Here is a 26,428-nt window from a genome sequence, read left to right on the forward strand (position 1 = left end):
ACCGGCCAGGCCTCATGAATGTGCCACAGGTGGAGGCCATCCAGGACACCATTCTGCGGGCCCTGGAGTTCCATCTGCAGGTCAACCACCCTGACAGCCAGTACCTCTTCCCCAAGCTGCTGCAGAAGATGGCCGACCTGCGGCAGCTGGTCACGGAGCATGCCCAGATGATGCAGTGGCTCAAGAAGACGGAGAGCGAGACGCTGCTGCACCCCCTGCTCCAGGAAATCTACAAGGACATGTACTGAGCCGCCCGGGTCTCCCGACGGGCTCCAGCTGGGCCCAGCCGCAGATTGTCTGAGGACCAGCACGCGGGCACCGAGCCCAGCCCGCTCACAACACTCCAGACGCGTGGCCCAGACTCACCCTCCCTGCCTTCTACCGCATTTCTCCCCAGCACTTGCTGTTGCTGCTGTCTCCCCAGCACCCCTGCTCTTCCGCCTTCTGTAGCATCCTCCTCCTCCCTGCCTGTCCCGCATCTGTCTGGTTCATGTCTGCCGGGCGGTTGGTATGCTGGCCAGCTGCGTAGAAGCAGCAGGTCGTGAGCTGGCCAGGTCCCGCCTCGCCTCCGTCTTCAAAGACTTACACCATCCAAAGAAACACTACGCCCTGGGCCAGTTTTCCAAGAAGCTTGGCCTGGCCTGACTGCTGTCCCAGCCTGTGGTCACCGTCATGGGCTTCCTCCTGCAGAGGAGAGTGGGCCAGGAGCCATATTCCCAGGCCGTCTCAACCAAGGCACCCCACTCCCACACTGGCACCCTCCATTCTTCTTGCCAGTGGTCTAGGCCATTGTCACTGATGGCCCGAGTGCTGGCTTGGGGTATCCCCTCCAGATGGGGTCCCGCAGGCCCACTGAAGAGGAAAGAGGGTAGAAGCTGGCCAGGGGAACAGCCCCCCACTTTGTTCTGATGCCAGGACTCAGGTTTGGGTCCCAGGGTTAGAGGCCAGTCTCCATCAGTACCCTCACTGACCTCTACCCAGCATCCAGACTGGCAGAACCCAGTGCCAGGAATCGGACCATAGCTGTTCTTTTCATCTCCCGGGGGACACTGGCACACCTGCGCCCCGCAGCTGCCTCCGTAACCTTGACCCTGGCTCACCTCTCTCATCACACAGCCCCTACCCTGCCCTCCTCAAGGCCGCTGGGGCACGGCTGTGGCCCTGCTCCTAGGGTTGATGATCTGTGAGCAGGCTGGGATGTCCTGCCAGGTCCCAGGCAGAGCTGCCGGTGCTCCGCTGACCCTGTCCCCTCTCCCAGCAGCTCTTCAGCCTTCTCTGTCTCTCTCTTTTTTTTTTTTTTTTTTTTTTTGGCCTGGCTGGTCACCAACTCCTAGCTGCAGTGGCTTGAAGCTTGCTGGGTGCTCCCACACTCTGCCCAGCCACGCAGAGCTGAAGCAGATCCTGCCCAGGCCCACAGGGAGCCAACAGCCAGGCCTTGGAATCCTAGGCTTCGAGCCCTGGTATCCTGGATCTCTGCTGAGTCCTTTGTCCCCAGGGGCCTTAGCTATTAGACCGAAGTTCTTGAGAAAAGTGGCTTGGAGAGGGGACCAGCCCAGTGTCTGCCCCTGCTGGTAGTGCGGCAGCCTTCCATTGCCAGGTTATTTCCTGGCACGCTCCCCGCCCCCACCTCTACTGATCAGGTCTTGGGGTGTTCCCTGGGGGTCCCAGGCTGTGAATGGAGCTGCATTCCCCTGCCCCGCCCCCACCCAAGTCTGGTGCTGAGGATGCAGCTCCTCTCAGGGTCTGAAGTCCCCAAAACTGAAATGTATATTTTTGCTAGGAGCCCCAGCTTCCTGTGTTTTTAATATAAATAGTGTATACAGACTGACAGAACTTTAAATAAATGGGAATTAAGTATTTAAGAGTTGACCTGAAGCCGGCTGAGTTCTTCATCTGAGGACTGAGAGAGACCTCTTCCAAATGAGGCTCCAGATAGGCTCCTTCCTGGTCCTCTCTGCTCCTCCCTGGATCACCTCGGTACGTGGGTGTGGAGGACACGATGCCGATGTGCCTTGCCAGGGAAGAGCAATAGCACGAGGGCTCCCGGGGAAGAAAGGACCCTGTGAGGCCTGAGCCTCGAGCGCCCTGTGGGATTTAAGTCAGTTGGCCATATCCCGAAAGACCAGACTTCTGCCTCCTTCATCTCCTGTGGGGCAAGGAGAAGGAGGCCATTGAGTTCTGCAGTGTGAGGTGGGGTTGGTGTGTGTCACAGGACAACCTGCTGGAGTTGGTTCCCCCCCTCCCCCGTGCGGGTCCTGGGGACTGAGCGTGAGTGGGCTTAGCTGCAAACGCCTTCACCTGCTGAGCCATCCGGCTGGGCCCCCCTTTTAAAAGTAATTAAGTAATTATTTTTATTCTTTCTTTGACGTGTGTGGGTGTTCTGTTTACATGTGTGCCTGCGCATCCTTTGTATCTCTGGTGCCCTGGGAGGCTGGAAGGGGGTGTCAGATCCCCTAGGCCCGGAGTTGAAAACAGCTTTGAGCCTGGGTTCTCTGCAGGAGCAGGCAGAGCTGGGTGTAGCGGCGCGTGCCTTTAAACCCAGCCAGGGCGCGCGCAGGTGGGTCTCCGCTCGTTTGAGGTCAGCCTGGTCTGCATAGAGGGTTCCAGGACAACCAAGGCCACCTAGACTGCATCTCAGAAGGAAAAGAGAGAAACGGCCAGTGCTATGCAGCCACTGAGTCCTCGCTGCAGCCTCCCCCCTGCCCCCCAATTGTAACCCACAAGCACAGTAACGGGCGTCTCTAATGCCACCAGGGATTCGGGACAGAGGCGTGGAGGTCAGCCCAAGTTTATCCTGGGCTGCATAGTGTTGAGGCCAGCCCGGGGCCAGAGAGATGGCTCGGCTAGTAAGAGCACTGCCTGTTCTTCCAGAGGTCCTGAGTTCAATTCCCGGCATCCACATAGTGGCTCACAACCATCTGTACTGGGACCTGATGCCCTCTTCTGGCATGCAGGTGTACATGCAGATAGAGCAGTCATACATTTAAGTAAATCTTTAAAAAGAGAGAAAGAAAAAAAGAGGCCAGCCTGGACCACGTTGAGACTCTGTAGATAGATAGATGGATAGATAGATAGATAGATGGATGGATGGATGGATGGATGGATGGATGGATGGATGGATAGATAGATAGGCGAGCTGGAGAGGTGGCTCAGCAGGTAAGGGTACTTACCTACATTACACTACATTTAAGGCCTACAACTGCCTCTAACTCTAGTTCTAGAGTATTTCATGCCCTCTTCTAGCTTTTACAGGTGTCAACATATATGATACATATATATGCAGGTAAAACTTATGTAGAAACTATATTCAATTTTTTTTTTTCAGGACAGGGTTTCTCTGTGTAGTCCTAGCTGTCCTGGAGACCAGCCTGTAGACCAGGCTGGCCTCAAACTCAGAGATCCGCCTACCTCTGTCTCCCCAAGTGCTGGGATTAAAGGTGTGTGCCACCGTGCCCCGACTCTATTTAAGTCTCTTAAGCACCTCCAGTTCTAGGCTGGGCGAATGCCTTTAGTCCCAGCACTAAAGGGAGGCAGAGGTATTGCTGTGAGTTGGAGGCCAGCCTGGTCTAGAAGGGGAGTCCAGGACAACCAGGATTATTACACAGAAAACCAATAAAAAATTAAAGGATATTCTAGGAGCTAGAGAAATGGCTCCATGGTTCAGAGCACTGCTCCTCCAGAGGACCTGGGTTCGATTCCCAGCACCCGCATGGCAGCTCACACATTCCTGTAACCCTAGTTCCAGGAGCTACAACACCCTCACACAGACACACATACAGGCAAAATACCGATGCACATAAAATAAAAATACATATAAAAAAACTTTAATTCTTCTTTTTAAAAATTGCTCTAATGTTTAAAAAAATAATTTTTATCCAATAAAAGTAAACTATTCATCAAAAGTGCCCAGGACCACTGGCTTCTCGGTCAAGTGTTTCAGCTACTGGGAGGAGCGGACAGTTGTTCAATTCAGTTTGAAGACTTCCTTTTTGCAGGGTGAAAAGGCACACACCTTTATTTCAGAAGGGAGCAGCCAGCCTGTTCTACAGAGAGTTCCAGGCCAGCCAGGACTGCATAGTGAGGTCTCAATACTAATCACTTCTGCACCTTTCCTTTCTCCCTGGTGTTCTCATTGGCTTTGTTCACTCCTGCCTAGTCTCCCACACTGAGGAGGGAGGGCTAGCCCATCCCTCAGAGTGCTGGCTCCTGGGAACCCAGTGGGACTCCAGTCTTAGAAGCTAGCTTAGAAATCGGTTGTGACGCTTCCCTTCAGCATCCATCCCGGCACACAGTGGGGAGAAGCTGCTGAGACTGAGGCCCCGAAGCACCTTGACCTAGGTCACGTCAGGTCCCTTTGTCCTTCCCACACGGGAAGCTCACGCTGAGCCCCATGTGCCAAGAGCATCCTTTAATCATGACGTTACTGCCTCCTCTCCATCACCCTGGCACGGCAAGTCACAAGTTCCCAGACTGTTTACCTCAGGAAGGAAAGCCCCTGACCACATCCCAGGCTCCAAAGGCAGCTGGGTTCCCCATGGGACCCAGTGTCCCTGTCCCCAGCTCAGTGTCTCCCTCGGGGAAGGACAGGGCACTTTATCCTCAGAACGTGTCATGAGGATGGGTTCACTGAGACAAGGGACCTGTCGGTCATCGCCCCCTCCTTTGTTCTTTCCTGTTACTTCCTGATGGGGCTCAAGGGAGGCTTTGCCAGCCCCACCCAGGGGGTTCGACATCTCACGTGCCGTGGATGTGGGAACCATGGCACGTGCTCGGGTCACTCCTTGCTCAGCCCCCGTGTGACCTTTCCTGCGCTGATTCACTCAGGAGAGGCTCTAACTGCAGGCTGGAAGGAGCCTGGAGCAAGCCCCGCCCACCTCTGGCCATCTCTGACAGCACCCCTGGCTGGGGCGCTGATTATCTAATTACTTGTGACTCAGAGAGAACTGACTTGACAGATAAGCACAGACCAGGCCGAGGTGACCCGGACGGGAGGCCAGGGCCCCAGGGCTTCCTTAGCTTTTCACACCTCCTAAAGGAAGGCTTCCACCAGGCCTCGGTTGTGTGTGCCCGGGGTCCCAAGCCCTCATGACAGACTCCTGGGTCACCCTGTTTCCAAAATCCCTGGACTCTTCCAGTATGTACTTAAGGGCCCCCAAGGCCTCCTCCCTTGGAGCCCCACATTGGTCCTTCAGGCCTGAGATGGGCCAGTGCGTGGATGAGGCCGCTTCCTTTTTCAGGAGGATAAGGTCCTGCTAGACATCCCTGCAGCTTCCCACCAGGACTGCAGGGCTGGACACTAGAGCCTGGGACAGCAGCTGTAGCAGGGAGAGTGGCCCCTGGCCCTCAAAATCCTACAGGTATGGGTCTGGAGCTCAGAGAACCTCTGGAGAGGGGTGAAATGATCAGGGATCCAACCTGGCTATTGAAAGCTGAGTCCCGTAAGAATTTTGAGTACAGCCAGGTGCATTGACACACACACCTGTAATTCCAGCAGGCAGAAACAGGCGGATCTCTGAGTTTGAGGCCAGCCTGGTCTACAGAGAGAGTTCTGGAACAGCCAGGGCTACACAGAGAAACCCTGTCTCGAAAAAACAAAAGCAAATTTTTTGGAGTACAAGCCAGGTGTGGTAGTGCTTTTAACCCCAGCACTTAGGGAGGCAGAGGCAGATGGATCTCTGTGAGTTTGAGGCCAGCCTGGTCTATAAAGTGAGTCCAGGACAGCCAGGGCTGCTACACAGAGAAATTCTGCTCGAAAAGCAAAAATAAAAAAAACAACAAAAAGAATTTTGAGCACATCAGGGGAAGAGGGACTTCCTTGCCACAGGGTGGGGAGGGGCTAACCAAGGTTACCCAGCTGATGAGGGCCAGCTCAGGTCTGCTCCGCTCACCTTCTTCCTCTCCCATTTTATGTCCAGGCAGCGCTAGTCCTTCTATCAGACAATCACGCTTGAGCATGAATTCATTTGCCAAAAACACAAAGGGATGTTTACTACCAGATTCCTGGTGCTTCCTTCCGCACCCGGTCAGGAAGGGTCAGGAGAGTGTCCGTCCAGACAAAGCGTGTGCTCTCTATTGGAAAGCCAGGGGCTTGTTTGGCCCTGTCCCTGGGCCTCCTCCCACCAACCGCATTTCTCAGTGGCCTCCACAGCACTGCCAGTCCCCATGGCTTCGTTCTGTTCCAGCCGCCCCTTCCCTCACTGCTGCCTTCCCAGGCCCAGGTCTCCCGTGACCAGGGACGCCTCAGCCCCCACCTCCAGCTTTAGAATTGGAGGCTGAGCTTGAGAGGAGAGCAGAGTGTTTGCCTTAGAGGGAGGCCCTGGGCTTGGTGTCTAGCTGGGGGGTGGGGGGTGGATGGACTGACTGACTGACTGACACACAGACTTTGACTGAAAAAAATCTTCCCAGCAGCATCCCATTGACCAGCCAATCTGGTCAATCAGAGAATTAGTGAGTGACTGGGGACACTTGGGGGACAGTGCCGGCTCTGCTCAGAGTCTCCGTGTGTGTGTGTGTGTGTGTGTGTGTGTGTGTGTGTAGGGGGGGCTGCTTTGTGTGGGGAGTGTTGGCTTGTGTGTGTCGGTCAAAACACCATGACCAAGACAACTTAGGAAAGAAAGAGTATTTGGGGGTCTTACAGCTCCAGGGGGTCAGAGTCCCTGGCCATCATGGTGGGAAGCATGGCAGCAGGCAGGCATGGCACTGGCCCAGTAGCTGAGCGCTCGCATCTCGGCCACAAGCAGGAGACAGAAGGAGAACGCTGACAGGGAGTGGTACCGGCTTTTAAAACCCGTGAAGCCCACCCCAGTGGCACACTTCCTCCAACAAGGCCACGCCTCCTAATCCTTGCGCGCTGGCAGCACGGTTCCACCAGCCGGGGACCAAGCGCCCAGATAACGAGCCTCTGGGGGCCGTCCTCCTTCAAACCATCCCGTCTGTGTTTGTTCAACGTGTATGGGTGTTTGCATGCATGCTCGCCTGTGTCCTTTTGCATGCTTGGTGCCTTCGGAGGCCAGAAGGCGGGGTTCGGACCCCCTGGAGCCAGAGTCACGGATAGGGGGGTCCGACACGCGTGTGCTGGGAATCAAACCGGGTCCTCGGCAAGGGCAGCCAGTGCTCTAGCCAGTGGAGTTCTGAGACATGCTTTGGCCCGTCCTTGCTATTGTAGCCCAGGCTGGCCTCAATCAGTCTTCTGTCTCAGCCTCCCGAGTACTGTGTTTACAGGCAAGAACCACCAGATCCCGCAAAGGGTCTTTTTATTTAGGGGGGGGGTTGTTGATGTATTAACGTGTAGTTATTTGTATCTGCATGACTTCATGTGCGCAGCTGAATCAGGAAAGGGCGTTGTTCGGATGGAGCTGGGGTGAGGAGGGACAGATGGTTGTAACCCCATAAGTGGGTGCTGGAACCGAACACCGGAAGTGCGCCAACCACTGAGCCATCTCTCCAGTCCCGCTTGATACCTTTTTTGTTTGTTTTGTTTTTTTGAGACAGGGTTCCTCTGTGTAGCCCCAGCTGTCCTCAAACTCACTCTGTAGACCAGGCTGGCCTTGAACTCAGAGATCAGCCCACCTCTGCCTCCCGAGTGCTGGGGTTAAAGGCGTGCGCCACCACCACCTGGCACACTTGATACCTTTTTAATGGCTACAAATAATTTCACTGTAGCTGGGCATGACAGCTCACACCTGTACTCCCAGTGCTCAGTACAAAGGTTGCTTTGAGTTTGGGCCAGAGTGGGCTACACAAAGCCCCATCTCAACTACCCACAAGGGTTTTGTGTAGTCTTCATGTATCAAAACTATCAAAACCGTAGGTGCAACATTATCAGCTAATTTAGTCAGCACAAAATACTTTAGACTTCCTTTATGCTAAGCATACCTTACACTCAGACACCTGTAAATTTGGACCATTACAGGCACCTGTAGGTGATGGGATCCGTACTGGAGAGTGCATGGCGGTTCTATGAGAGATTCCTCTGTCTTCCCAGGGCTGGGCCAGAGCCCCGCCCCTGCAAAGCCTTGCATACAGTCGGCTTTCAGTAGATGCCACATAAGCGAGTGAGCCGACCACTTCCGGACAGTGCTGATGGAACCACAGCCTCCCAGGAGCCTCGGGCTGAGTCAGACCTCATCCCGCTCACAGCCCCGCAGCAGAGCTAGCCCTCGAGGAATGCAGATACTGAGGCCAGGTGACAGGGGCCAGATGACACGCTGGGGTGGTCATCTCGGGTGCTGAGGCCTGGGCGACTGGGGATCTCAGGAGCATTTAGGGTCACCAGGGCCTGAGCCACTCCATGAGCACAGTGGAAGGAGAAGTCAGGATTCAGTGTTTGGCGTCTGTGTGGATAAAAATCTGTGCCTTTGGCATCTTTCCCAACCACACCCTCGGCCTGAGGTACCTGTGCACATGGCATAAGAGCTGCATCGCCCCCTGGGTGTCCTCAGGTCACCGCAGGGCACCAGGGCGGCAGGGGAAGAGAGGGAAATGCAGGGTGCTGGCCTTCGGGCCTTGGCTATCCCCAAGGCCACATCAGCCTCATCTGCAGCCCCAGGCTCACCTGGGAACTGATATGGCACATGGTTGAGGACTGAGGAAAAGCAAGAGGGGCAGGGTGAGGTGAGGCGCTCCCAGGAATGCTGGGGTGGGAGTGGGGGAGCAGCAGGGCTTCCTGTGAGGAGAAAGCTAGTGAGCCGCGGGTAGAAGGTTAACGTGGTGTCACCAGCCACTTCTTGGCAGTTGGGAGGCTCTGGAAGGTCTCTCAAGACCAGCACAGGACTGCTGTGAGGAGAGCCTGCGGTGGGTGTGAGGAGGGTCTGGCCTATCATCGCTGGGTGAGGTGAGGGGCCTTGTCCTCCTCAGGCAACCGAAAAAGAAAGTGAGGCACACTCTGTGTAACTTTAGGAGGCATGTGGGGCGCAAACTCCAGATTTCAGGTCTGAGCTGGCACGAGGGGGGGATGAGGAGGAAAAGAAGGCAGGAGACCTGGGAGGCCAAATGACGGAGCTAAAGGAACACTATGTGCCGGGCAGTGGTGGCGCACGCCTTTGGCCCCCAGCACTCAGGCAGACAGGCAGATCTGTGAGTCTGAGGGCTACACAGAAAAACCTTGTCTGAAAAAACAGAAATAAATAAATGATAAATTAAAAAAAAACAAAAACAAAAACAAAAAAAACCCAGGGCGTTGGTGGTACATGCCTTCAAAAGCCCAGGCTACACAGAGAAACCCTGTTTCAGAAAAACAAAACACAACAACAACAAAAAGAAACCAGTGTGGCTCAAGCCTAGTGGTGGCGCACGCCTTTAATCCCAGCACTCAGGAGGCAGAGGCAGAGGGTCTCTGAGCTGGAGGTCTATAGAGAGAGTCTGAGGACATCCAGAGAGCTATACAGAGAAACCCTGTTTCAGAAAGAAAAGAGAGAGAAAGAAAAGGAAGGAAGGAAGAGAGAGAGAGAGAGGAGAAAGGAAAAGAAAGAAAGAAAGAAAGAAAGAAAGAAAGAAAGAAAGAAAGAAAAGAAAGAAAGAGAAAGGAAAGAAAAGAGCAAGCAAGCAAGCAACTCAGTGGTTAGGAACACTGGCTGTTCTCCAGAGGACCTGGCTTCAATTCCTAAACCCCACGAGGTGGCTCACAACTCTGTAACTCTAGTGCCAGGAGACCCAACACCCTCTTCTGGGCCGTGCAGACAGCAGGCACCCAGGTGGTACACAGATCCACATCCAGGAAAGCACGCATAAAATGAAGAGTAACTCAACCTACTGGAGAGCAGGGAGGAAAAGAGGAAACAAAGCCAGGTCCTTCTGGGCTGGGTTGGCGGCTCAGCTGGCAGGCTGCTCGCCTAGCTCAAGGGCGGCTCTGGCTTCCATCCCCATGACCACATTCACCCAGCGTGAGGCGCGCAGCTGTAATCCCAGCATCCAGGTGGAGGAGGCAGGAAGAACAGAAGGTCAGTGTTGTTCTTGGCTACATGCCAAATTTGAGGCCAGCCTGGTCAAGAGATGATATCAAAACATTAAAAAAAAAAAATGTGTTGGGTGTATTTACCTTTAACCCTAGCATTTAGGAAGCAGAGGCAGAAGCAGGCAGAGTTTGAGGCCAGCTTGATGTAGTGAGAATTCTGGAATCTTGGTGCCTTAAAAAAGAGAGATATAAGATATGCTTTAATTTTAATCCCGGGTGTAGGGCCATGGGGCTGCTTGGGACTGTCTCCAGCAGCTGGTCATGATTTGCCTCTTGCTCCAGCAGAAGCATGCTTTTGCCGGCTGCAGATCATTTCTGCGATCCCGTGATGTGTGGAATGCTGGGAACTTTTCAGAGGGCGCATAAATGCAAGAAACCCGAGAGTCTGGTAAAGGCGGGAAGAAGAGTCAATTGCACAGTAGCAAAGACCAGTTACAGCTTGATCTAGGAGCAATTCCAGCTGGGGCTGCATAATGGCGGCCTGTCTCAAAACAAAACAAACCAGAAGTCACCCAAAGCTCCCAGCACAGGTGTTGACATGGCTGGTGTCACGTAGGGGCCAGGAAAGGGAAGCCGGAGGACTCCCGTGGGGCCACCGCGTGGAGCCTTCCTGGCGGTAGTTTTAGGACAGGGGAAGGACAGTTGTTTTGCGGCTGTGTGCTTTGAGGGTCCTGTGTCTGTCAGGAGTACCCGGAGCGTGAGCAGGACCCAGCTTGTCCTGGATTAGAGGAGAGAACTCCTCCGTGTCCTTACTACCCTGGCTGGCCTCCCTGAGGCTGTAGCCTCTCCGGCCTGATCAATCAACATCCGTCAGCTGGCAGCTGCACCAGCCAAGGCCACACGTAGCCCAATGCACTGTTCTAGCTTGAACACAGAAGCACATCTGAGGCTTATCTGTGACCTCCCTCCTTGAACGTTACTAGTAGAAATTCCTTATAAAAAGGAGAGAGGTTTCCCCAGTCTGCCGGCTGAGACAGAAGTCTAGGGGGTAGCCCCTAAGGCGCTTCACCGCCACCTGCTGGAAGATGGTGGTTTTACCGCCCACCTAAAAAGTCCACCACATTAAGTGCTTTGAGACTGTCTATTAAATTGGCAGCACTCCCTGCCAGTCTGGAGGGCCCTATTCTCTTGGGAAAACACGGCCTGACACTGATGGTCCACCTCTCCTTTTACTGACTCTCAACCAGAACTGCTTCCAGCCCTCCATTTGGGGAAAAGGCTTTCAAATCTGACTGAATGGCCCTACACCAGGTCCCACCTGACCCCGGCCACTAGTCCCCAGCTGGTGTCCCTCTGGGGTGGGGCTACACACAGTTGTGAGCTGCCATGTCGGTGCTGGGAATTGAACTCCAGTCCTCTGGAAGAGCAGCAGCCAATGCTCTTAAATGTCAAGTCTCCCCCCTCCCCCCGTTATAGATCGCAGCAACAGAAATGTAACTAACAGAATATCCATGGAGGCTGGGGTGCGGCTCAGTCAGTCTGATGGCCCAGCGGGTACAGCCCTCATTACTCCTCACTGAGAGTTTGGGCACACAGGCCTGGAAGCCCAGTTCTTGGGAGATGGAGGCAGAGGCTCAGAAGGTCCGCAGCATCCTCAGCGATGTCCAGTGGGCAGCAGCCTGCGTTACTTGAGAAGCTCCTTTAAAGAAATATCCACCATAAACGTGATGTGTTACCATCTGATGCCTACCCACACGGTGGCAGTGTCGTGCTGTGCCCAGCCTGCCTGACAAAGCAGGCTGGGGTCAAAGCCAAAGCCTTCTGGGTTTCTCTCTCTCCTTTATAGTGTTGGGACCAGCATCATTCCTAGAGACCATCAAGCTGGAAAATGGAAAAAGATGTGTTCTTCCCAGATTGTACCCTGGCCTTGGCCGTGTGTGTGTGTGTGTGTGTGTGTGTGTGTGTGTGCACATCAGCTCTATCCTTGGCCTTCTGCAGCTAGGAACTGCTTGAAAGAACAGGGGAGGGGTAGGGGCCTGCTGGTTGGGAAATATTAGTGATGGATGCTAATCTCCCTGGAGCTTTGGTGGCAAAGCCTCCACCTCAGTCCCTGTGAGCTGCAGCTTCCCAGCTTGGGGTCGTGTAGGAAGGAGAGGGTCCCACCATGAGGAACATTCTTAACTGCTCTACAGTTTTTGTTTTTGTTTTTTTAACTTCACCGTTTTGTAGAAGGATTTTGGAAGAAAACCAATAAAACATAATGGAACTCTCCCAGTGCTGTCTGAAGAATGTTCTAGCCCTGCCCTGTCCTTAAGGGGCCATCTGTTGTGTTTGGCCTCTGGGAGATTTGTACACTCCTCAGAGGACAGGGACATACTGTTTTGGACCTCCCTGAACCTGAAAAGGCTTAGAGTCTTCCAGGGTCCCTGAACTAGGTTTAGAACTCCACCCCAGTTCTGCCCAGATGGCTCAAATGCAGAACCTTAGGGAGTGAGGCTGCAGTCCAGGTGCGGCAGGTTCTCTGGCATGCATGATCCTGGCTGTACTTCTCGGGGTCCACATTCCCCACTGCTTCTTCCTGGAACACCAGAAATCTGCTCCAGTCCAGTACTGGAGAGAGAAGGTCTATTATTATTATTATTATTATTATTATTATTATTTGCCTTTGTGAATAAGTAAAGACCCTATCTTTCCCAGCAGTTCCTTAGACTCATTCTCCAGAAAGAAAGAAAGAAAGAAAGAAAGAAAGAAAGAAAGAAAAATAGTTCTGACTCAAAGTCAAATTAGTTCAAAATACTGCCATGGCTTCCCAAAATATTGAGAGCGGAAAGCCAATGTCTTCTATCTGACCTCAAGCCCAGTGACCTCTCTGGTCCCCGGGGTCATTGCTCTGTTTCTTTTCTGCCTGCAGTGATCTCTCTGCAGGCTCACTGACCTGCTCTTTATCAGGTTCATCTTGCCTGGTTAGCCTGTTAGAAGGCATCTCACTTTATCTCCCGTCTTCATTCTTCCTGAAAGTAGTCACCACAGTCCAGATATTTAGTAATCTGTGGCTGGAGAGAACGCTCACCAGTTCAGAGCCCGTGTGGCTGGTTTTCAGGGGACCAACGTTCAGAACTCCAGCTCCAGGGACTTGAAGTCCTGTGGCCTCCCAGGGAACGTACACAACATATGTACACATGTACCCCAAATACACCTGCACATGCCCCGTACACACGATTAAAAGGAGCTGGAGAGATGGCTCGGTGGTTAGGAACAGTAACCGGGGGCTGGAGAGATGGCTCAGCAATGAGAGCACTGCCTGCTCCTCCCGAGGTCCTGAGTCCAATTCCCAGCAACCACATCATGCTCACAACCACCTATACTGCATCTTCTGGCATGCAGGCATACATGCAGATAGAGTACTCATACATAAAATAAATCAAATCTTAGAAGAGAAAGAAGGAAGAAGAGAAAGAAAAAGGAAGAAGAAGAGAAGTAGAATGGTAACTGGGAGCCAGGCCTGGTGGCGCACGCCTGTAATCCCAGCACTCAAGGAGGCAGAGGCAGGCAGATTGCTCTTGAGTTTGAGGCCAGCCTGATCTACAAGAGCGAGTCCAGGATAACCAGGGCTACACAGAGAAATGTCTGAAAAAAACCAAAGAGAGAGTGAGAGCAAGCGAGAGATAGAGAGAATGGTAACTGTTCTTGTTGGAGAAAGGGTTTGTTTCCCAGCATATACATGAAGTTTCAACTGCCTGTAGCTCAAATTCCAAAGAATTTTATTTTCTCTTCTGACCTCCCAGGGCTCTTGCACACATTTGGCCCGCATACACACACACACACACACACACACACACACACACACACACACACGGAAAAAAGAAAACTGAAGAGATGGCTCAGCGGTTAAGAGCACTGGCTGCTTTTGCAGAGGACCTGGGTTCATTCCCAGCATCCCCGTGTAAGCGCGCAACCATCTGTAACTCCAACCCCAGGGGATGTGACGCCCTCTTCTGCCTTCCGCACGCACCGTGGAGCACTGAAATGCTTGCAGGCAACCCCCACCCCCACAAAAATGGAAACAAAAAAGAAGTAAGTGCGGAAGGAATAAGATTTAGGCAGCAGTGTAGCACCAGCCCCTCAAGCAAGCACCGACCGGATTGGCTCCAGTCGCTAACCTATGGCGCTGGTTAAGCCCCTTCCTGATGGCTCTTCTCGCTCCGCCCCCAGACCCCGCCCTTTTCCGGGCGCTCTCTAACGGGTCAGGTTAGCTGCTAGCCCCGCCCCATCTCTAGCCCCTCCCTTTCCTGTCCCGCCCCGAGCGCCAAGCCCCGCCCTTCGAGGCGGAGCTCCGGCCCTCGCTGTTTCTCCCGCGCGCTTGGCTGTGCGCGAGCGGTGGAGCGGTTCGACCGCGGCGTGTCCCACGCGCCGCCCCGCGTCGGCTCCGCGCTGGAGAGGTCCGGGTCGGACACCGTGGCCTCGGCCGGGGCGGCGCCCTGGGCGGCCCTGGAGGCCCCCGCCCGCCTCCTGCTGCAGGCACTGCAGGCGGGGCCCGAGGGCGCGCGGCGCGGCCTGGGGGTTCTGCGCGCCCTGGGCCGCCGCGCGGAGCACTTCCCTTGGGACGGCTTCCTGGAGGCGCTGGGCCGCGCAGAGCCCGAGGTGCGGGGCCCCGACGGCCGCCTGGAGCTGTGAGTCCCCGCCCGTGGCCCCCGCCTCCCCGCCGCTTATGTCTGCTTGGCTCAGGGTTTCATCTCGCTCAGGCCGGCCTCGATCTCAGGATTACCAGCACACGCCCCAGCCTGGCTGAGACACGCCTTTGTCAGGCATAATTCTAAGTGCAGAGTTGATTTTGTTTGCCTACATCCATCCCTTTAAAAATGTTGGGCCGGAGAGAAGGCTCAGAGGTTAAGAGCACTGGTTGTTCTTCAGAGGGTCCTGAGTTCAATTCCCAGCAACCACATGATGGCTTACAACCATCTACAATGATATACAGGCAGAATACTGTATACATAATAAATAAATCTTAAAAAAAAAAAAAAAGCGTTGCAGGAGGCAGAGGATCTCTTCAAGTTCAAGGCCAGCCAGGGCTGCATAGAAAGACCCCGTCAAAACAACAATAGAAAAACATAAAAATAAAAAAGTACCTCGAAGCCGGGTGTGGTAAAGTGTAATCTCAGCACTCGGGGAGGCAGAGGCAGGCGGATCTCTGTGAATTCGAGGCCTGGTCTACAGAGTGAGTCCAGGACAGTCAAGGTTGCTCAGAGAAACCGCGTCTCCAAAAGCAGAAACAAAAAAGTACCTCCAATACAGATGTACATATGTCTTATGTTGTGTGGTCATCGGTGTTAAAATACAGGCCGTACAGCGTAGGGTGTAATTTCAGCAACCAGGAAGCTGAGACAGGAGGATTGCTTCAAGTTGGGAGCCTGGGCTGTATGGCTGGCAAAACCATATTTAAAAAAAAAAAAAAGATGTTACTTAATCCGATGTGTTAGGTAATGGAATAAGGCCTGATGAGTTTCAGCTTTTCCAAACACCGTTCACCTTACGGCAGAGGTGGGACACACCCCCTTAGGTGGTCCTGGTAAGTTCTGAGTGACTTTGACCCTTTTTGTGGATGACAAGGGATTCCCTCTAGGAGCTTGAGTGTCGGCCTGCCTTTTTTCTTTTTCTTTCCCTCAGTCTCACCCTTTGTTTGGTTGTGTGTGTGTGTGTACATGTTCTGGCGTGCACGCGTGGACTTTGGGACTCGGCTGCAGTAGCTTCTCTTAGACCACAAATTCTGTTTTCTTACTCTGACACTAGCTGTTTCCCTCTGACATAACAGCCGTTTCCCATGAGTTAAAAAGTATATTTTCTCTAGCCTCATAGGCCAGGCACCTCTGTGGGATGACGAATAAGTAGCCCTGCCTCGGGAAGGAGTGGACACAGGGTCGCTTGCTTCGGGTCATGCCGGCTCTCACTGCCGCCCCAGCAGAACCCTAGAGAGCTGAATGTGTGGGGCCCTGAGGGCCCTGGAGGACAGGGCTGAGGGAGAGGATGGCGGTTCCGGCAGCAGCTGGCCCCTTAGGAGCTGTAAAGGGTGAAGGGTTATTGCCCAGCTCCTGCTTCTAGGCCACTTGCTGTGGGAAGCCCTTTCTGGTGTAGATTCTGACACAGCTTTTAGCTGAATAGAGGTCTAAGAACAGGGCTTCCCTGGTGCCTGTTGGCTCTCTCTGACTCTCCTGTCCCCTTTCCATCGTCAGCAACTCTTCATTTATCAATTTGTTTGTTTGTTTGTTTCACTTTATTTTTCAAGACAGGGTTTCTCTGTGTAGCCCTGGCTGTCCTGGACTCCCTCTGGGTCAGGCTGGCCTCAGACTCACAGACATCCTGCCTTTGCCTCCCCGAGTGCTGGGATCACAGGCGTGCCCACTGAACCTGCTCATTTACTTGCGCATTGGTGTTTTGCCCGCATGCTTGTCTGTGTGAGGGTGTCAGATTACTTGGAGCTAGATTACAGATAGTTACAGAGCTGCCATGTGAGTGCTGGGAATTGAACTAGGGTCTTCTGAAGAAGAACCAGTGCTCTTAACCCCTGAGCCATCTCTCCAGCCCTGTTGTTTTTGAGACAGAGTCTCACTATGTAGCTTGGCTGGCCTCAAACCCATGGAGATCTGTCTGCCTTAGCTTCACAAGTGCCACGATTAAAGGTGTGTGCCACCAAAGCTGGGCCCCTATCCTCAGCAGCTGTTTGGGTCATCACCACCCATTCCCTGTCCCTCCCCTGCCACAGTGCCCCAAAGGTATGGTACATGCCTGTAATTAGCGCTTAGGGTGCTAAGGCAGGAGGATTGAGAGGTCAAGGCCAGCCTGGGCGATGTAGTGAGATCCCCACCTCAGAAAGCAAAAAGTAAGCTTCGATTGTTTTCAGGGTTCCACTGTTGCTGCGGTTGCCTGGGGTCTGCCGGAAAAACCTGATGTGCCTGCTGATGGCTGTTCGACCCTCGTTACCTGAGAGCGGCCTCCGCTCTGTGCTGCAGCTGGCCCAGCAGGACACAGCGTCTTCCCCTGATGCCTGGCTCCGCGCCCTGGCGGAGCTGCTGCGAAGGGATGTGGGGCTCGGAGGCCCGGCGGGGGGCACCTCTCCATTATCCACAAACTGTCGGTCACAGCTCCGAAACCTGTGCGGGCGGCTGGGCCAGGGCGGGAGGGGCCTGAAATCAGCCCTGGCTGCAGATCCTGAGCCAGAGGACAGGCACTCTCAGCTTTGTGGGAAACGGAGCAAGGAGCCAGAGGAAGAGCCTGCCGGCCCTGAGTCAGAGAGAGCCCCTAAGAGGTTCCGGGGTTGTGAGGAGGACTCGGTGGCGGCGGCGGCGGCGGCGGAAGGAAAGGACCAGGAAGAGGGACCCCAGCTGGAGTCCTGGGAATCCCCTTCCAAAGGTGCAGGAGGTATACTGCCTGACGCTGAAGCCCAGATGCCTGAGACCAGCCCCGGTGCTGAGGAGGCCGAGGGTCCAGCCCAGACTGTGGAGTTGCCCGAAGTTGTCCAGGTACTGGAGCTGGGGATCTGGGTTCAGGATGGTCCTTCACCGTGATGGTGAAAGCTGGTTCAGACACGTTCCCCTACAGGGACTCTGTAACCCATAGATCAGGGATAAGGGCTGGGGTGTGGAGGAGGGAAGGAGCAGAGCTTCCTCTCCCCAAACTGATGTGGATGAGGAGGGGCTTACCAGGAGCACCTGTCCTGGTGGTCTACAGTATGCGATTGAAGGGTCCAGCCCCGCCGCTCTGCCCTGCGCTGAGTCATGCCAGCAGCCAGCCAGCCAGCCTGCCCACACTGGGTCCACCTGCCCACCGAGGCTGGATGCAGAAAAGACAAAGCAGCGGGCTGGCCTTCGCACAGGCCTGCTCTAGGCGTCCTGAAAGATGGCATTGCCTTTGCCCATCAGCTCCCGTCCGTCCTTCCCCCTCTTCAAAGTCTTTATTTTACGTGTGTGCCCACTGAGGCCAGAAGAGGGTATCCGGAGCTAGAGTGACAGTGATTGCAAGCAGCGCAGTGTGGGCGCCGGAACTGCGTGCAGCTCCTCTGGAAGAACGCTGAGCTGCAGAGGAGCGGGGCGCCTGCTGCAGTACAGGGATGACGGCTGCTCTCTCCTCCGCAGGACCAGGTGCCCAGGCTGCAGGAGCTGCTGAAGGCCTTCCAGGAGGTGACCGGCTCACCCTGCTCCCCAAAGCCCTTTCGGCTTCTGTCTGTACCTTAGTGGTGCCCAGGGAAGCCCCAGATAACGGAGCCTGGCATGGGGCTGGGTAGGAGGGAGAGCTGAGGACAATCACCATGGCGCCAAGGTTGGACAGGCCGTCACCCCCAGGAAGCCCTTTGGTTGTGCCTCCCAAGAGCGGCCTCTGACCCTCACAGCACCTGCCAGCCCTTACTGGGGATTTGCCTCCCCAGGGCCTGGAGGGCTTGGAGGAGCAGCTCTCAGTGGACCTGCAGTGTCTCCATGAGTGTAGTCCCAGCCAGGTGAGCTTCTACCTCTGCCCCTGCCTCTGTTTCCCCACCTCCCGTGGAGCTCAGGGGAGGGGCTTGCCTTTTTCAGCCTCTTCAGCAGGGTCACCTGGAGTCGGTGATCAGTCCAAGGTTCCGGCTCTCCCTCCCACGCACCCCTGCTCTGCCCTTCCTGTTGCCCCCTGGGCTGTGGCCCAGCAGAACCAGCTAATGTCCTCCCTGTCCCCCACCCAGATGGAGGTGCTCTGCAGCCAGCTGCAGCTGCCCCAGCTCCCCGACGGAGGCGTCCTGCAGCTCTGCAGCCGCCTGCTGGGTCTCACGCCAGCCCTCAGCATCGCCAGCGCCTCCGTGCTGGCCAGGAGCCTCTTTCTGGACCGGGTGGGTTCAGGGCCACCAGGCCAGGAACGGGGGGCGGGTCCTCTTGAGTCCCCAGGAAGGGGCTTTGGGAGAGGGGCCGAGGGGTGGGCTCCTGGCTGTGTGTCCTTATACATGTGACTTCCTCCCGATGGGCTTTCAGGTTTGGGAGCCAGTGTGACCCTAGATAGATCCGCTGGGCTTTTCCCCCATAACTTTGTCCCCTCCCTGGTGACTAGATCCTCTCGCTGCCGGCCTCCGCCTCCAGGCTGCTCAGAGCTGCCCTGGTCTCCTTCTGCGTGAAATACACCTACGCTGTGTGCAAGGCTGTGCTCTGTCCCCTGCTCCAGGACCCGGGCGTAGGTGTGTGGAGAGCCAGCCCAGGCCCTCTGTGCCCAGTGCCCTTCCCCCCCCCCCATGAAGCGGCCCCTTCCCTGTCGGCCTTCTGCCCTCCCCAGCCCTCTCTCCTGTCTCCCGCCCAGGTCCCGCCCAGACCGAGTTACTGTGTTCCCTTATGAAGGATGGGTCTCTAGAGCCGGACATGCAGCTCCAGATCCTGGGGTGAGTGAGTGTGCAGGCTTCTCCCCAGCCAGGCCTGCCTGAGGCCACGGCTTCATCCCCAGCACCGCACACACACACACACACACACGCACACACACACGCACACGCACACTCACACACCCATGCACACGCGTCATGGCACTGGGGTCTAACTGCCTTGTGCCCTTTCCTCTGGGCCCATGTTGGGTGCCGTGTTGGACATCTCCCCTTGTTTTTCTGGGTGCCTTGGGGTGTGCAGACAGAAGGCTGGTGGTTCCTCTCAGAAGCAGCTCAGCCTAGCCAGGACATGCTGTAGTGGCTAAGAGCATTGGTCCACAGTCAGTTCACTCCCAGCCTTGTCTATTGACTTAGATGGGTGGATGCAAGTTCAAGCTTGTTGCTGTCTGTCTATCTATCTATCTCTATCTATCTATCTATCTCTATCTATCTATCTATCTATCTATCTATCTATCTATCTATCTATCTTTGAGGCAGGGTTTCATGTAGCCCAGGCTGGCCTTGAGCATAACTTTGTAGCTGAGGCTGGCCTTGAACTCCCATCCACCTAGCTCCCAGGTGCCAGGATTATAAGCACACGGTGGCACACTGGCCTAAGCTCCTCATTCCTGTGTCTGAGCCTGGCAGTCACTATGGGGTTTTTCCAGGTGTGTGCGATAGTGTGTATGTGAGTTCTCAGGAGATCTGACATCCAAGGTGCTGGGTGTTGCTCATTGGGAGAGCACATGCCTAGCACATATGAGGCACATGCCTAGCACATATGAGGCCCAGCACCAAATTCATGTAATGTTTCTAGTATACAGTAAGTGCTCAAAATTGGCATTAGGTTCAGGCGGTTAAATTGAAGAATGGCTGGGCATTCGTGGTGTAGTGGAGGCAGGAGGAATAGGTGTTTAGCCTTGGCTATATGTTAAGTTTAGGGCTAGCCTGGGCTACATTATTTCCTAAATGATACAGAGCCTGCGGGAGACAGCTCAGCAGTTAGGTGTACATGGTTCTGGCGGAAGACCCAAGTTTGGGCCCCAGCCCCCGTGTCAGGTGGCTAGGGTACCTGTAACTAGCTCTGACACTAGTGGCCTGGCCACCTGACTGTAGGTGGCACACACAGGTACACACAGTTTAAAAGAATAAAATTCTTAAGCAAAACGCAAAATAAGGCTGGAGAGATGACTCAGCGGGAAGGGCCTCATAGCCATCACGTCTGACCCCATGAGCTTGAGTCTTGGAATCCACACGGCGGAAGCAGGTAGGTGCCCCTGAGATGGATGGGAAAGCAGATCCACAGCCAGAGCAGAAAACAGAAATGCTGACTGGGAGCCGGACTTGATGGCTCACATGTCAGATGTCAGCACTCAGGAGGAAGTGAGGCAGGAGGACTGAGGCAGGAGTTCTAGGCCAGCCAGTCCTTTTGGTTTTCCAAGACAGGGTTTCTCTGTGTAGTCCTGGCTGTCAAACTCACTGTGTAGACCAGGCTGGCCTGGAGCTCAGAGGTCTGTCTGCAGAAGTGAAGGTGTGTGCCACCACTGCCGCGCCCAGCTTGTAAGGCTTTCGTTTTAAAAGAAAGAGGAGGTCCTGTGTGGGTGCCTGGGAGGGGAGGGGTACTTCTCAGATAACGCCAGCGGCTGCTCGGGGACGCTGCGCCCGTGGCGGGGGAGGACGGGCCTTCCTCAGCCGTGTCGTCTGCAGGCAGGTCCTGGAGCTGGCCTGGCGGGAGGAGACCTTCCTGGTGTTGCAGGCGCTGCTGGAACGGCAGGTGAGCGGGCTGCCTGAGAGGGCTTCGCTGTGAGGCAGGCCGCCATTACGATATTATTCTTGTCACTTGTTATCTTGAGACAGGGGCTCATGTAATCCGGGCTGGCTTTGCACTCACAGTGTAGAAACATGGCTTGTCTCCCCCGACCCCTGTTCTTTCACGATTGGTGTATGATACCATTCCTGGATCCTGTCATTTTTTTCATCTTAGGTAACTAGTTAATTACCTTTTTTGCTGTGATAAATTAGCTCACAAAGTCAACTTGAAGAAGGAAGACTTGGCCATCTCTAACATGAACTCATAGGCTGCCTCTTTGATCACCTCCACCTGACGGGGGGAGCAGCCTTACCCATCCACAGAGAAAGACAAAGAAGCCAGTCCTGTTAGACTAGCGTCAGATGGAAGGGGAGGAGGACCTCCCCTATCAGTGGACTGGGGGAGGGGCATAGGAGAAGAAGAGAGAGGGAGGAAGGGTGGGATTGGGAGGGGATGGGAGAGGGGGCTACAGTTGGGATACAAAATGAATAAACTGTAATTAATAAAAATTTTAAAAAAGGCAGGCTTGGTTTTGGCTTCCAGCTTAAGGATACAGCCAGTCATGTTGGGAGAGGCGTGGGGGGTCAGAGGCTGAGGCTGCTGGTTCCGTGGGGTCCGCATACAGAAACTGAAGAGGACCCCAGCCCGAGGGATGGTGCCTCCTGCCTTTAAGGAGGACCTTCCTTTAATGGAGCCTTGCAGGTGCCCTCATGGACACGCCCACGGGTGCATTTCCATGGGGACTGGAAATCTGTCTAGTTGGCGGATGAAGGTGGAGCATCACAGTGGCTGACTGGCTGTTCCTGCCCAGGTCTCCTTCTCTGAGAGTGTGGTGAGATTTCAAGATGGCAGGTGTGAGGTGCTGACTGCCACCTCATGCTGATGAAGAGCTGGCGTGTCCCTCAGGACCTCCCTCCCTTCAGTCAGGCTTCAACCACTGAGGCAGGCTAGAGTCCCTGGCTCCCCCGTGGCCCTGGTCTGAGCAAGGGCAGTGAAGCCATGGCTATGCTGTCTCGTTTGTCTTCTTCACAGCCCTCAGTTACTTTGAGTTCTGTTGTCCAGTTGTGGAGATGGGGCTTAACTTGGTGTGTTAGCATCCCCTTACTGTGACAAAATGCCAGAGGCAAAAAGCAGGGAGAAAGGCTGGCATGGCTTCACAGTTCAGAGTTTCTCCCTGTTGTTGGCTCCTTTGCTCCTAGGCCTGTTGGAGGCGCCAACATGGAGGGAGGAGCATGTGATAGGTAGGCTGCTTGGATCGTGGCAGCTGAGAAGCAGAGGGAGAGCAGGGACCAGGTTACCACTGCCCCCTTTAGACAAACCCCAGTGGCCTGTAGGCTGCGCCATCTCCCAGCACCTCGCCCTGGGACCACGTCTTCAGCACTTGGATTTGTGGAGGAACATTCTAGAGCCATTCTAGAGAACTCTGTTCAGCTATCTGCTAGGAAATGGAGAGCTTGGGTTTGAACCAGGGCTGCCTTTGTGTCACTGTCCCATGTCCCAATGTGTGCAGGTGGAGATGACCTCTGAGGTGTTCAGTGTCTTGGTGCAGAGGCTCTGCAAAGAGGGACCCACAGCCACCACCTCCATGGCCTATGCCAAGCTGATGCTGACAGTGATGACCAAGTACCAGGCCAGTGTGAGTATAACAGGCTCAATCATCCAGCCGTTATCTCTATGATGGTGGGATGTGGGCCTCTGAGACGGTAGGAGAGCCCATCATGCTGACCTTCTCCTTGAGCTGACCCTGTCTCCAGCCGTCATCCCTGGGAGGAGCTGTGCACAGGCATTTGGTGACAAAGGAGCAGAGCAGCTAAGCTTTATTGGGGATTGGGACTGAGGATGGTGATTCTGTGGGGCAGGCTGAGCCAGGAGAATAGCTATAAGTCCAAGGCCAGGCTGGGCTACATAATGAGACAAATACAAAATACAAAAATAAATAAAGCCAGGCATGGTGGTCAATGCCCAGCATTAGGGAGGCAGAGGTAGGTAGGTAGGTAGGTGATTGTGTGTTTGAGGCCAACCTGGTCTACAAAGTGAGTTCCAGGACATAAGAGCTATGTAAACACCCTGTTCCATCATGAAGAAGATGATGGTGATGGTGGTGATGATAATGATGATGATGATGGTGATGATGGTGATGATGTGATAGGAGGGGAGGGCTGGGCGGAGCTCAGTTGGTAGAGTGCTTGCCTAGCATACACAAAACCTGGGCTCAGTTCTGAATACTCTGTAAACTGGATGAGGCAGACATGCAATCCCAGCACTGAGCGGCAGAGGCAGGAGGATCAGAAGTTCAGGGCCAGCCTTGAACATGTGAGACTCTTGGAAGTTAAGGGAAGAAACAAGGATGTGGTCAAGGCCAATCCAAGCTGTATGAGAGATTCACTTCCATCCCAGTACACATGAAAGCCGTGTAGACAAGGACTGAATTGGAAGACCGTTCCCGGCAGGGGCACAGCGCCAGCCGGGGCTGCCCTTGTAGGCAGGAGCTGACAGTGGGAGAATCAGGGGTGGCCAAGACGAAGCTGTGGGTTGTTGATGCTTCTAGCCACAACCCGAACGCCGTACCAAGCCTTTGAGTCTGTTTGCTCCCAGCCTGTCCCGTGCGTCAAGACGCAAGACTCTGCCAGCTCCCGTCTGTCCTGTGCATCGGGCCTCACGCGGTCAGCTCCTTTTGTTGGTTTTGCTTTGAGGCGGGGTCTGCTGCCCGCTTGGACTTCTCCTCTGTGCTGTGGTCCGGCTGTCTCGTGCCACAGCATCTGTGTCGCAGCTCCATATTACAGAGGGGACGGGTGGTAGCGGTTGCAAGCTAAGAGATTAGCTCACAGTATCGAAGGCCATGCGGGTCATGGGCCTGGGAGCTTTTCATTTTGTTTTGTTTTTAGACAAGAGCTCATGGAGCTCAGGGTGGCCTTGAATTTGCCTGGCAGCCAAAACGACCTTGCACATGTGACCCCCCTGTGTCCAGCTCCTGAGTGCTAGGAAAACAGGGTGTGCTTCTGTGGCCTGGTTCATGCAGTGCTAGTGCTGGGCCTGGAACTCAGGGCTTCCTGCCTGCTAGGCCCTGTAGCTTTGGCTAGCCTGAACCCTCTATGCTGACTGACCTCAGGCTCCGCCTCTACCTCCTGGGTGGTGGGCTTAAAGGCCTGGGCTCAGCTTGCTTTTTTATAGAATCCAGGACCACCTGGCCAGGGGCAGCACTGCCCACAGGTGGCTGAGCCGCCATCTGTTATCTAACAATACAGAAATGCCCTTCAGTGGAGGCACCCTCTTTACCCAGCTGGGTCAGGCTGACAACTAAGATCGGCCATCACACGGGGAATTAGCTGAGTCCATGATCCCAGGAAAGTGGGAGTTGGAACGTGAGTAGGCTGTGTAGTTTTAGAGCTCCTGAGTCCTCCAGAGACTTCTAGATCCCGGAAGAAGAGCTGTCCCCAGAGGCATCAGCACCTTCAGCTGCGGAGGGACCTGCCGCTGTCTTCTCTGAGGAGTGGGGTTTGGAGAGTGGAGATGTGGAGTCTGAGCCCTGTGAGAGGAAACAGACAAGCCAGAGAGCGAGAGCATGGCCAGAGCAGAGGGGTGGCTCAGTGGCGTGTCCCCAACCCTTGCTGCTCGTCTGTAGCCCGGGAGGGCCAGGAGGGCCCTGTGAGACACACCTGGGCTCCTGAGCTGTACAGCTGGGAGAATTGCAGCCTGTGGCGGTTGGGAGATGAGGCTGGCTGCTGCAGTCCTGACCTGAGTCCTTCTGTCCAGATCACAGAGCAGCAGAGCCTGGATCTGGCTGTGGCCCTAGAGCCCAACGCCACCTTCCTGAAGAAGTCCCTGCAGGCGGCGCTGAGACATCTGGCCCACTGACCACCTGCAAGGACCCCCTGACCCCTCACCTTTGAGCTGAGCACAGCCATCTCAGGAGTCAGCTGCCGCCCGCCCAACATCCAAGCCGTGCAGAGGCCATCTTGACCTCACGAAGAGCAGAGAGGAGGCCTAGCTCCATGCTGGCTCCCACTCCTGGTCGCATCTCACAACACGGGGACCGTGGAGGATCCGTGGTAGATGGTGCTGCACGTGAGAGCCGGGGTTCCTGTGTGCTCAGCTTGACTCTGGTGCTCGGGTAGAAGTTGTGACCCTCCTTTTTGTTTCGGAACTAAATAATTTTGTAATAGTTTTTAATAAAAAGAAGAAAGTTCATCCAAACATGGTGAACCCATGGTCTCAGGGCGAGGTGCTGGGAGATGGCACAGCCTTCAGGCCACTGGGGTTTGTCTAAAGGGGGCAGTGATCCCAGCACTCAGGTAGAGGCAGGAGGACCAGGAGTTCAAGGCCAGCCTAAGCTACCTGAGAGACCCTGTTCCAAAAAAAGTTTGTGCATGTGGCTGAGAGACGGCTGAGTGGGTAAAGAGCTTGCTAAATGCACCAGGATCTTAACTTGAATCCCCAGAACCCCGGGAATCCCTGCCCTTACAGCAAGATGGGAGGGGGTGCAGCAGAATCCCCCAAAGCTGGAGGCCAGCTTAGCCTGAGACAAAATGGAAGGCAAGGACTGTCATCTGAGGTCGTCCTCTGACTTCCACGTTTGTGCAGTGGCGTGTTCGCATGCACAACACAAATGTGTAGGAACATACATGTCAGCTCCAGAGACATACGGTGCCGGCTTTCAAGGTCTAGGCACTTGAACCCCCTTCACCTCACCCGCCCCACCTCTGTTCAATGAGAAAAGGGTGCGGAGCCTGGAGTTGTGAAGTTAGTCCAGGTCAGCCAGGTCATGTGTTACCCTCCAGCCTGGCAGGCCTGTCAGCAGCCTGCGTGAATGTGACTGGGGAGGGCTTGGGCCCGAGAACTTTTGTTTCAGTGCTGGGCCCAGAAACCGGGATCTAACGCCTGCTAGGCTAATGCCGTACCACTGAGCTACATCTCCAGTTTTGGGTCGTGTGAGCTAGGATGGGATCTAAAGGATACCAGGGCTACCATGGGCCTAAAGGGAGCAGAGAAGACACGGTGCCCTCAGGAAAGGTATATGCTTTCCCTCAGCACTGTGCAGGTACCTCACCCAAAAACATTTAGCACAAATGTTAGCCACAAAGGGTAGCCTACGCCTTTTGATTCCCAAATTCAGGAGGCAGCGTTTGAGGCCAGTCTGGTCTACAGAGTGAGTTCCAGGACAGTCAGGGCTACACAGAGAAACCCTGTCTTGAATAAACAAATTTAGCACACAGTTGTTCCTGAGTTAGCCTAGGAAAGTTCATGATGGCATCCTGCTATCTCAGCTGTGCAGTGGGTGGGGAGCAGAACTTTCTGGGTTCGTCAAAGACTTCCTCTGAAGTCCTGAGTCCACAGGAAGGTGATGGAGAGGAAAGTCAGTGCAGGG

General features: G+C 54.6%; 2 protein-coding genes across 6 annotated transcripts in view; both read left to right on the top strand.

The window, feature by feature from the left end:
- The window catches only part of Ppard (peroxisome proliferator activated receptor delta), a 63,753-nt gene extending 61,886 nt beyond the window's left edge, over nt 1–1,867 (top strand). For both annotated transcript variants that reach the window (XM_021630150.2, XM_021630143.2), the window contains one exon: nt 1–1,867. In XM_021630150.2, the coding sequence (XP_021485825.1) occupies nt 1–248 (248 nt within the window). In that variant the 3' untranslated portion in view covers nt 249–1,867.
- A 12,563-nt stretch (nt 1,868–14,430) lies between these two features.
- Nucleotides 14,431–25,257, top strand: Fance (FA complementation group E). 4 transcript variants are annotated; one of them, XR_009586685.1, is made up of 10 exons: nt 14,431–14,562; nt 16,788–17,406; nt 18,019–18,063; nt 18,309–18,377; nt 18,597–18,740; nt 18,956–19,079; nt 19,199–19,277; nt 20,961–21,027; nt 21,238–22,699; nt 24,817–24,839. XR_009586685.1 is itself a non-coding variant. In XM_060369167.1 (9 exons), the coding sequence occupies exons 2-9, from the start codon at nt 16,834–16,836 to the stop codon at nt 24,916–24,918; spliced, it is 1,284 nt and encodes a 427-aa protein (XP_060225150.1). In that variant the 5' UTR covers nt 14,431–14,562; nt 16,788–16,833; the 3' UTR covers nt 24,919–25,257. The 4 variants fall into 4 exon arrangements, 1 of the variants encoding a protein (XP_060225150.1); XR_009586684.1 differs by having other exon boundaries at nt 21,276–22,699; XR_009586683.1 differs by having other exon boundaries at nt 20,961–22,699.
- Nucleotides 25,258–26,428: the final 1,171 nt, after the last annotated feature.

This window comes from Meriones unguiculatus, chromosome 16, assembly GCF_030254825.1.
Source record: "Meriones unguiculatus strain TT.TT164.6M chromosome 16, Bangor_MerUng_6.1, whole genome shotgun sequence".
NCBI lineage: Eukaryota > Metazoa > Chordata > Mammalia > Rodentia > Muridae > Meriones > Meriones unguiculatus.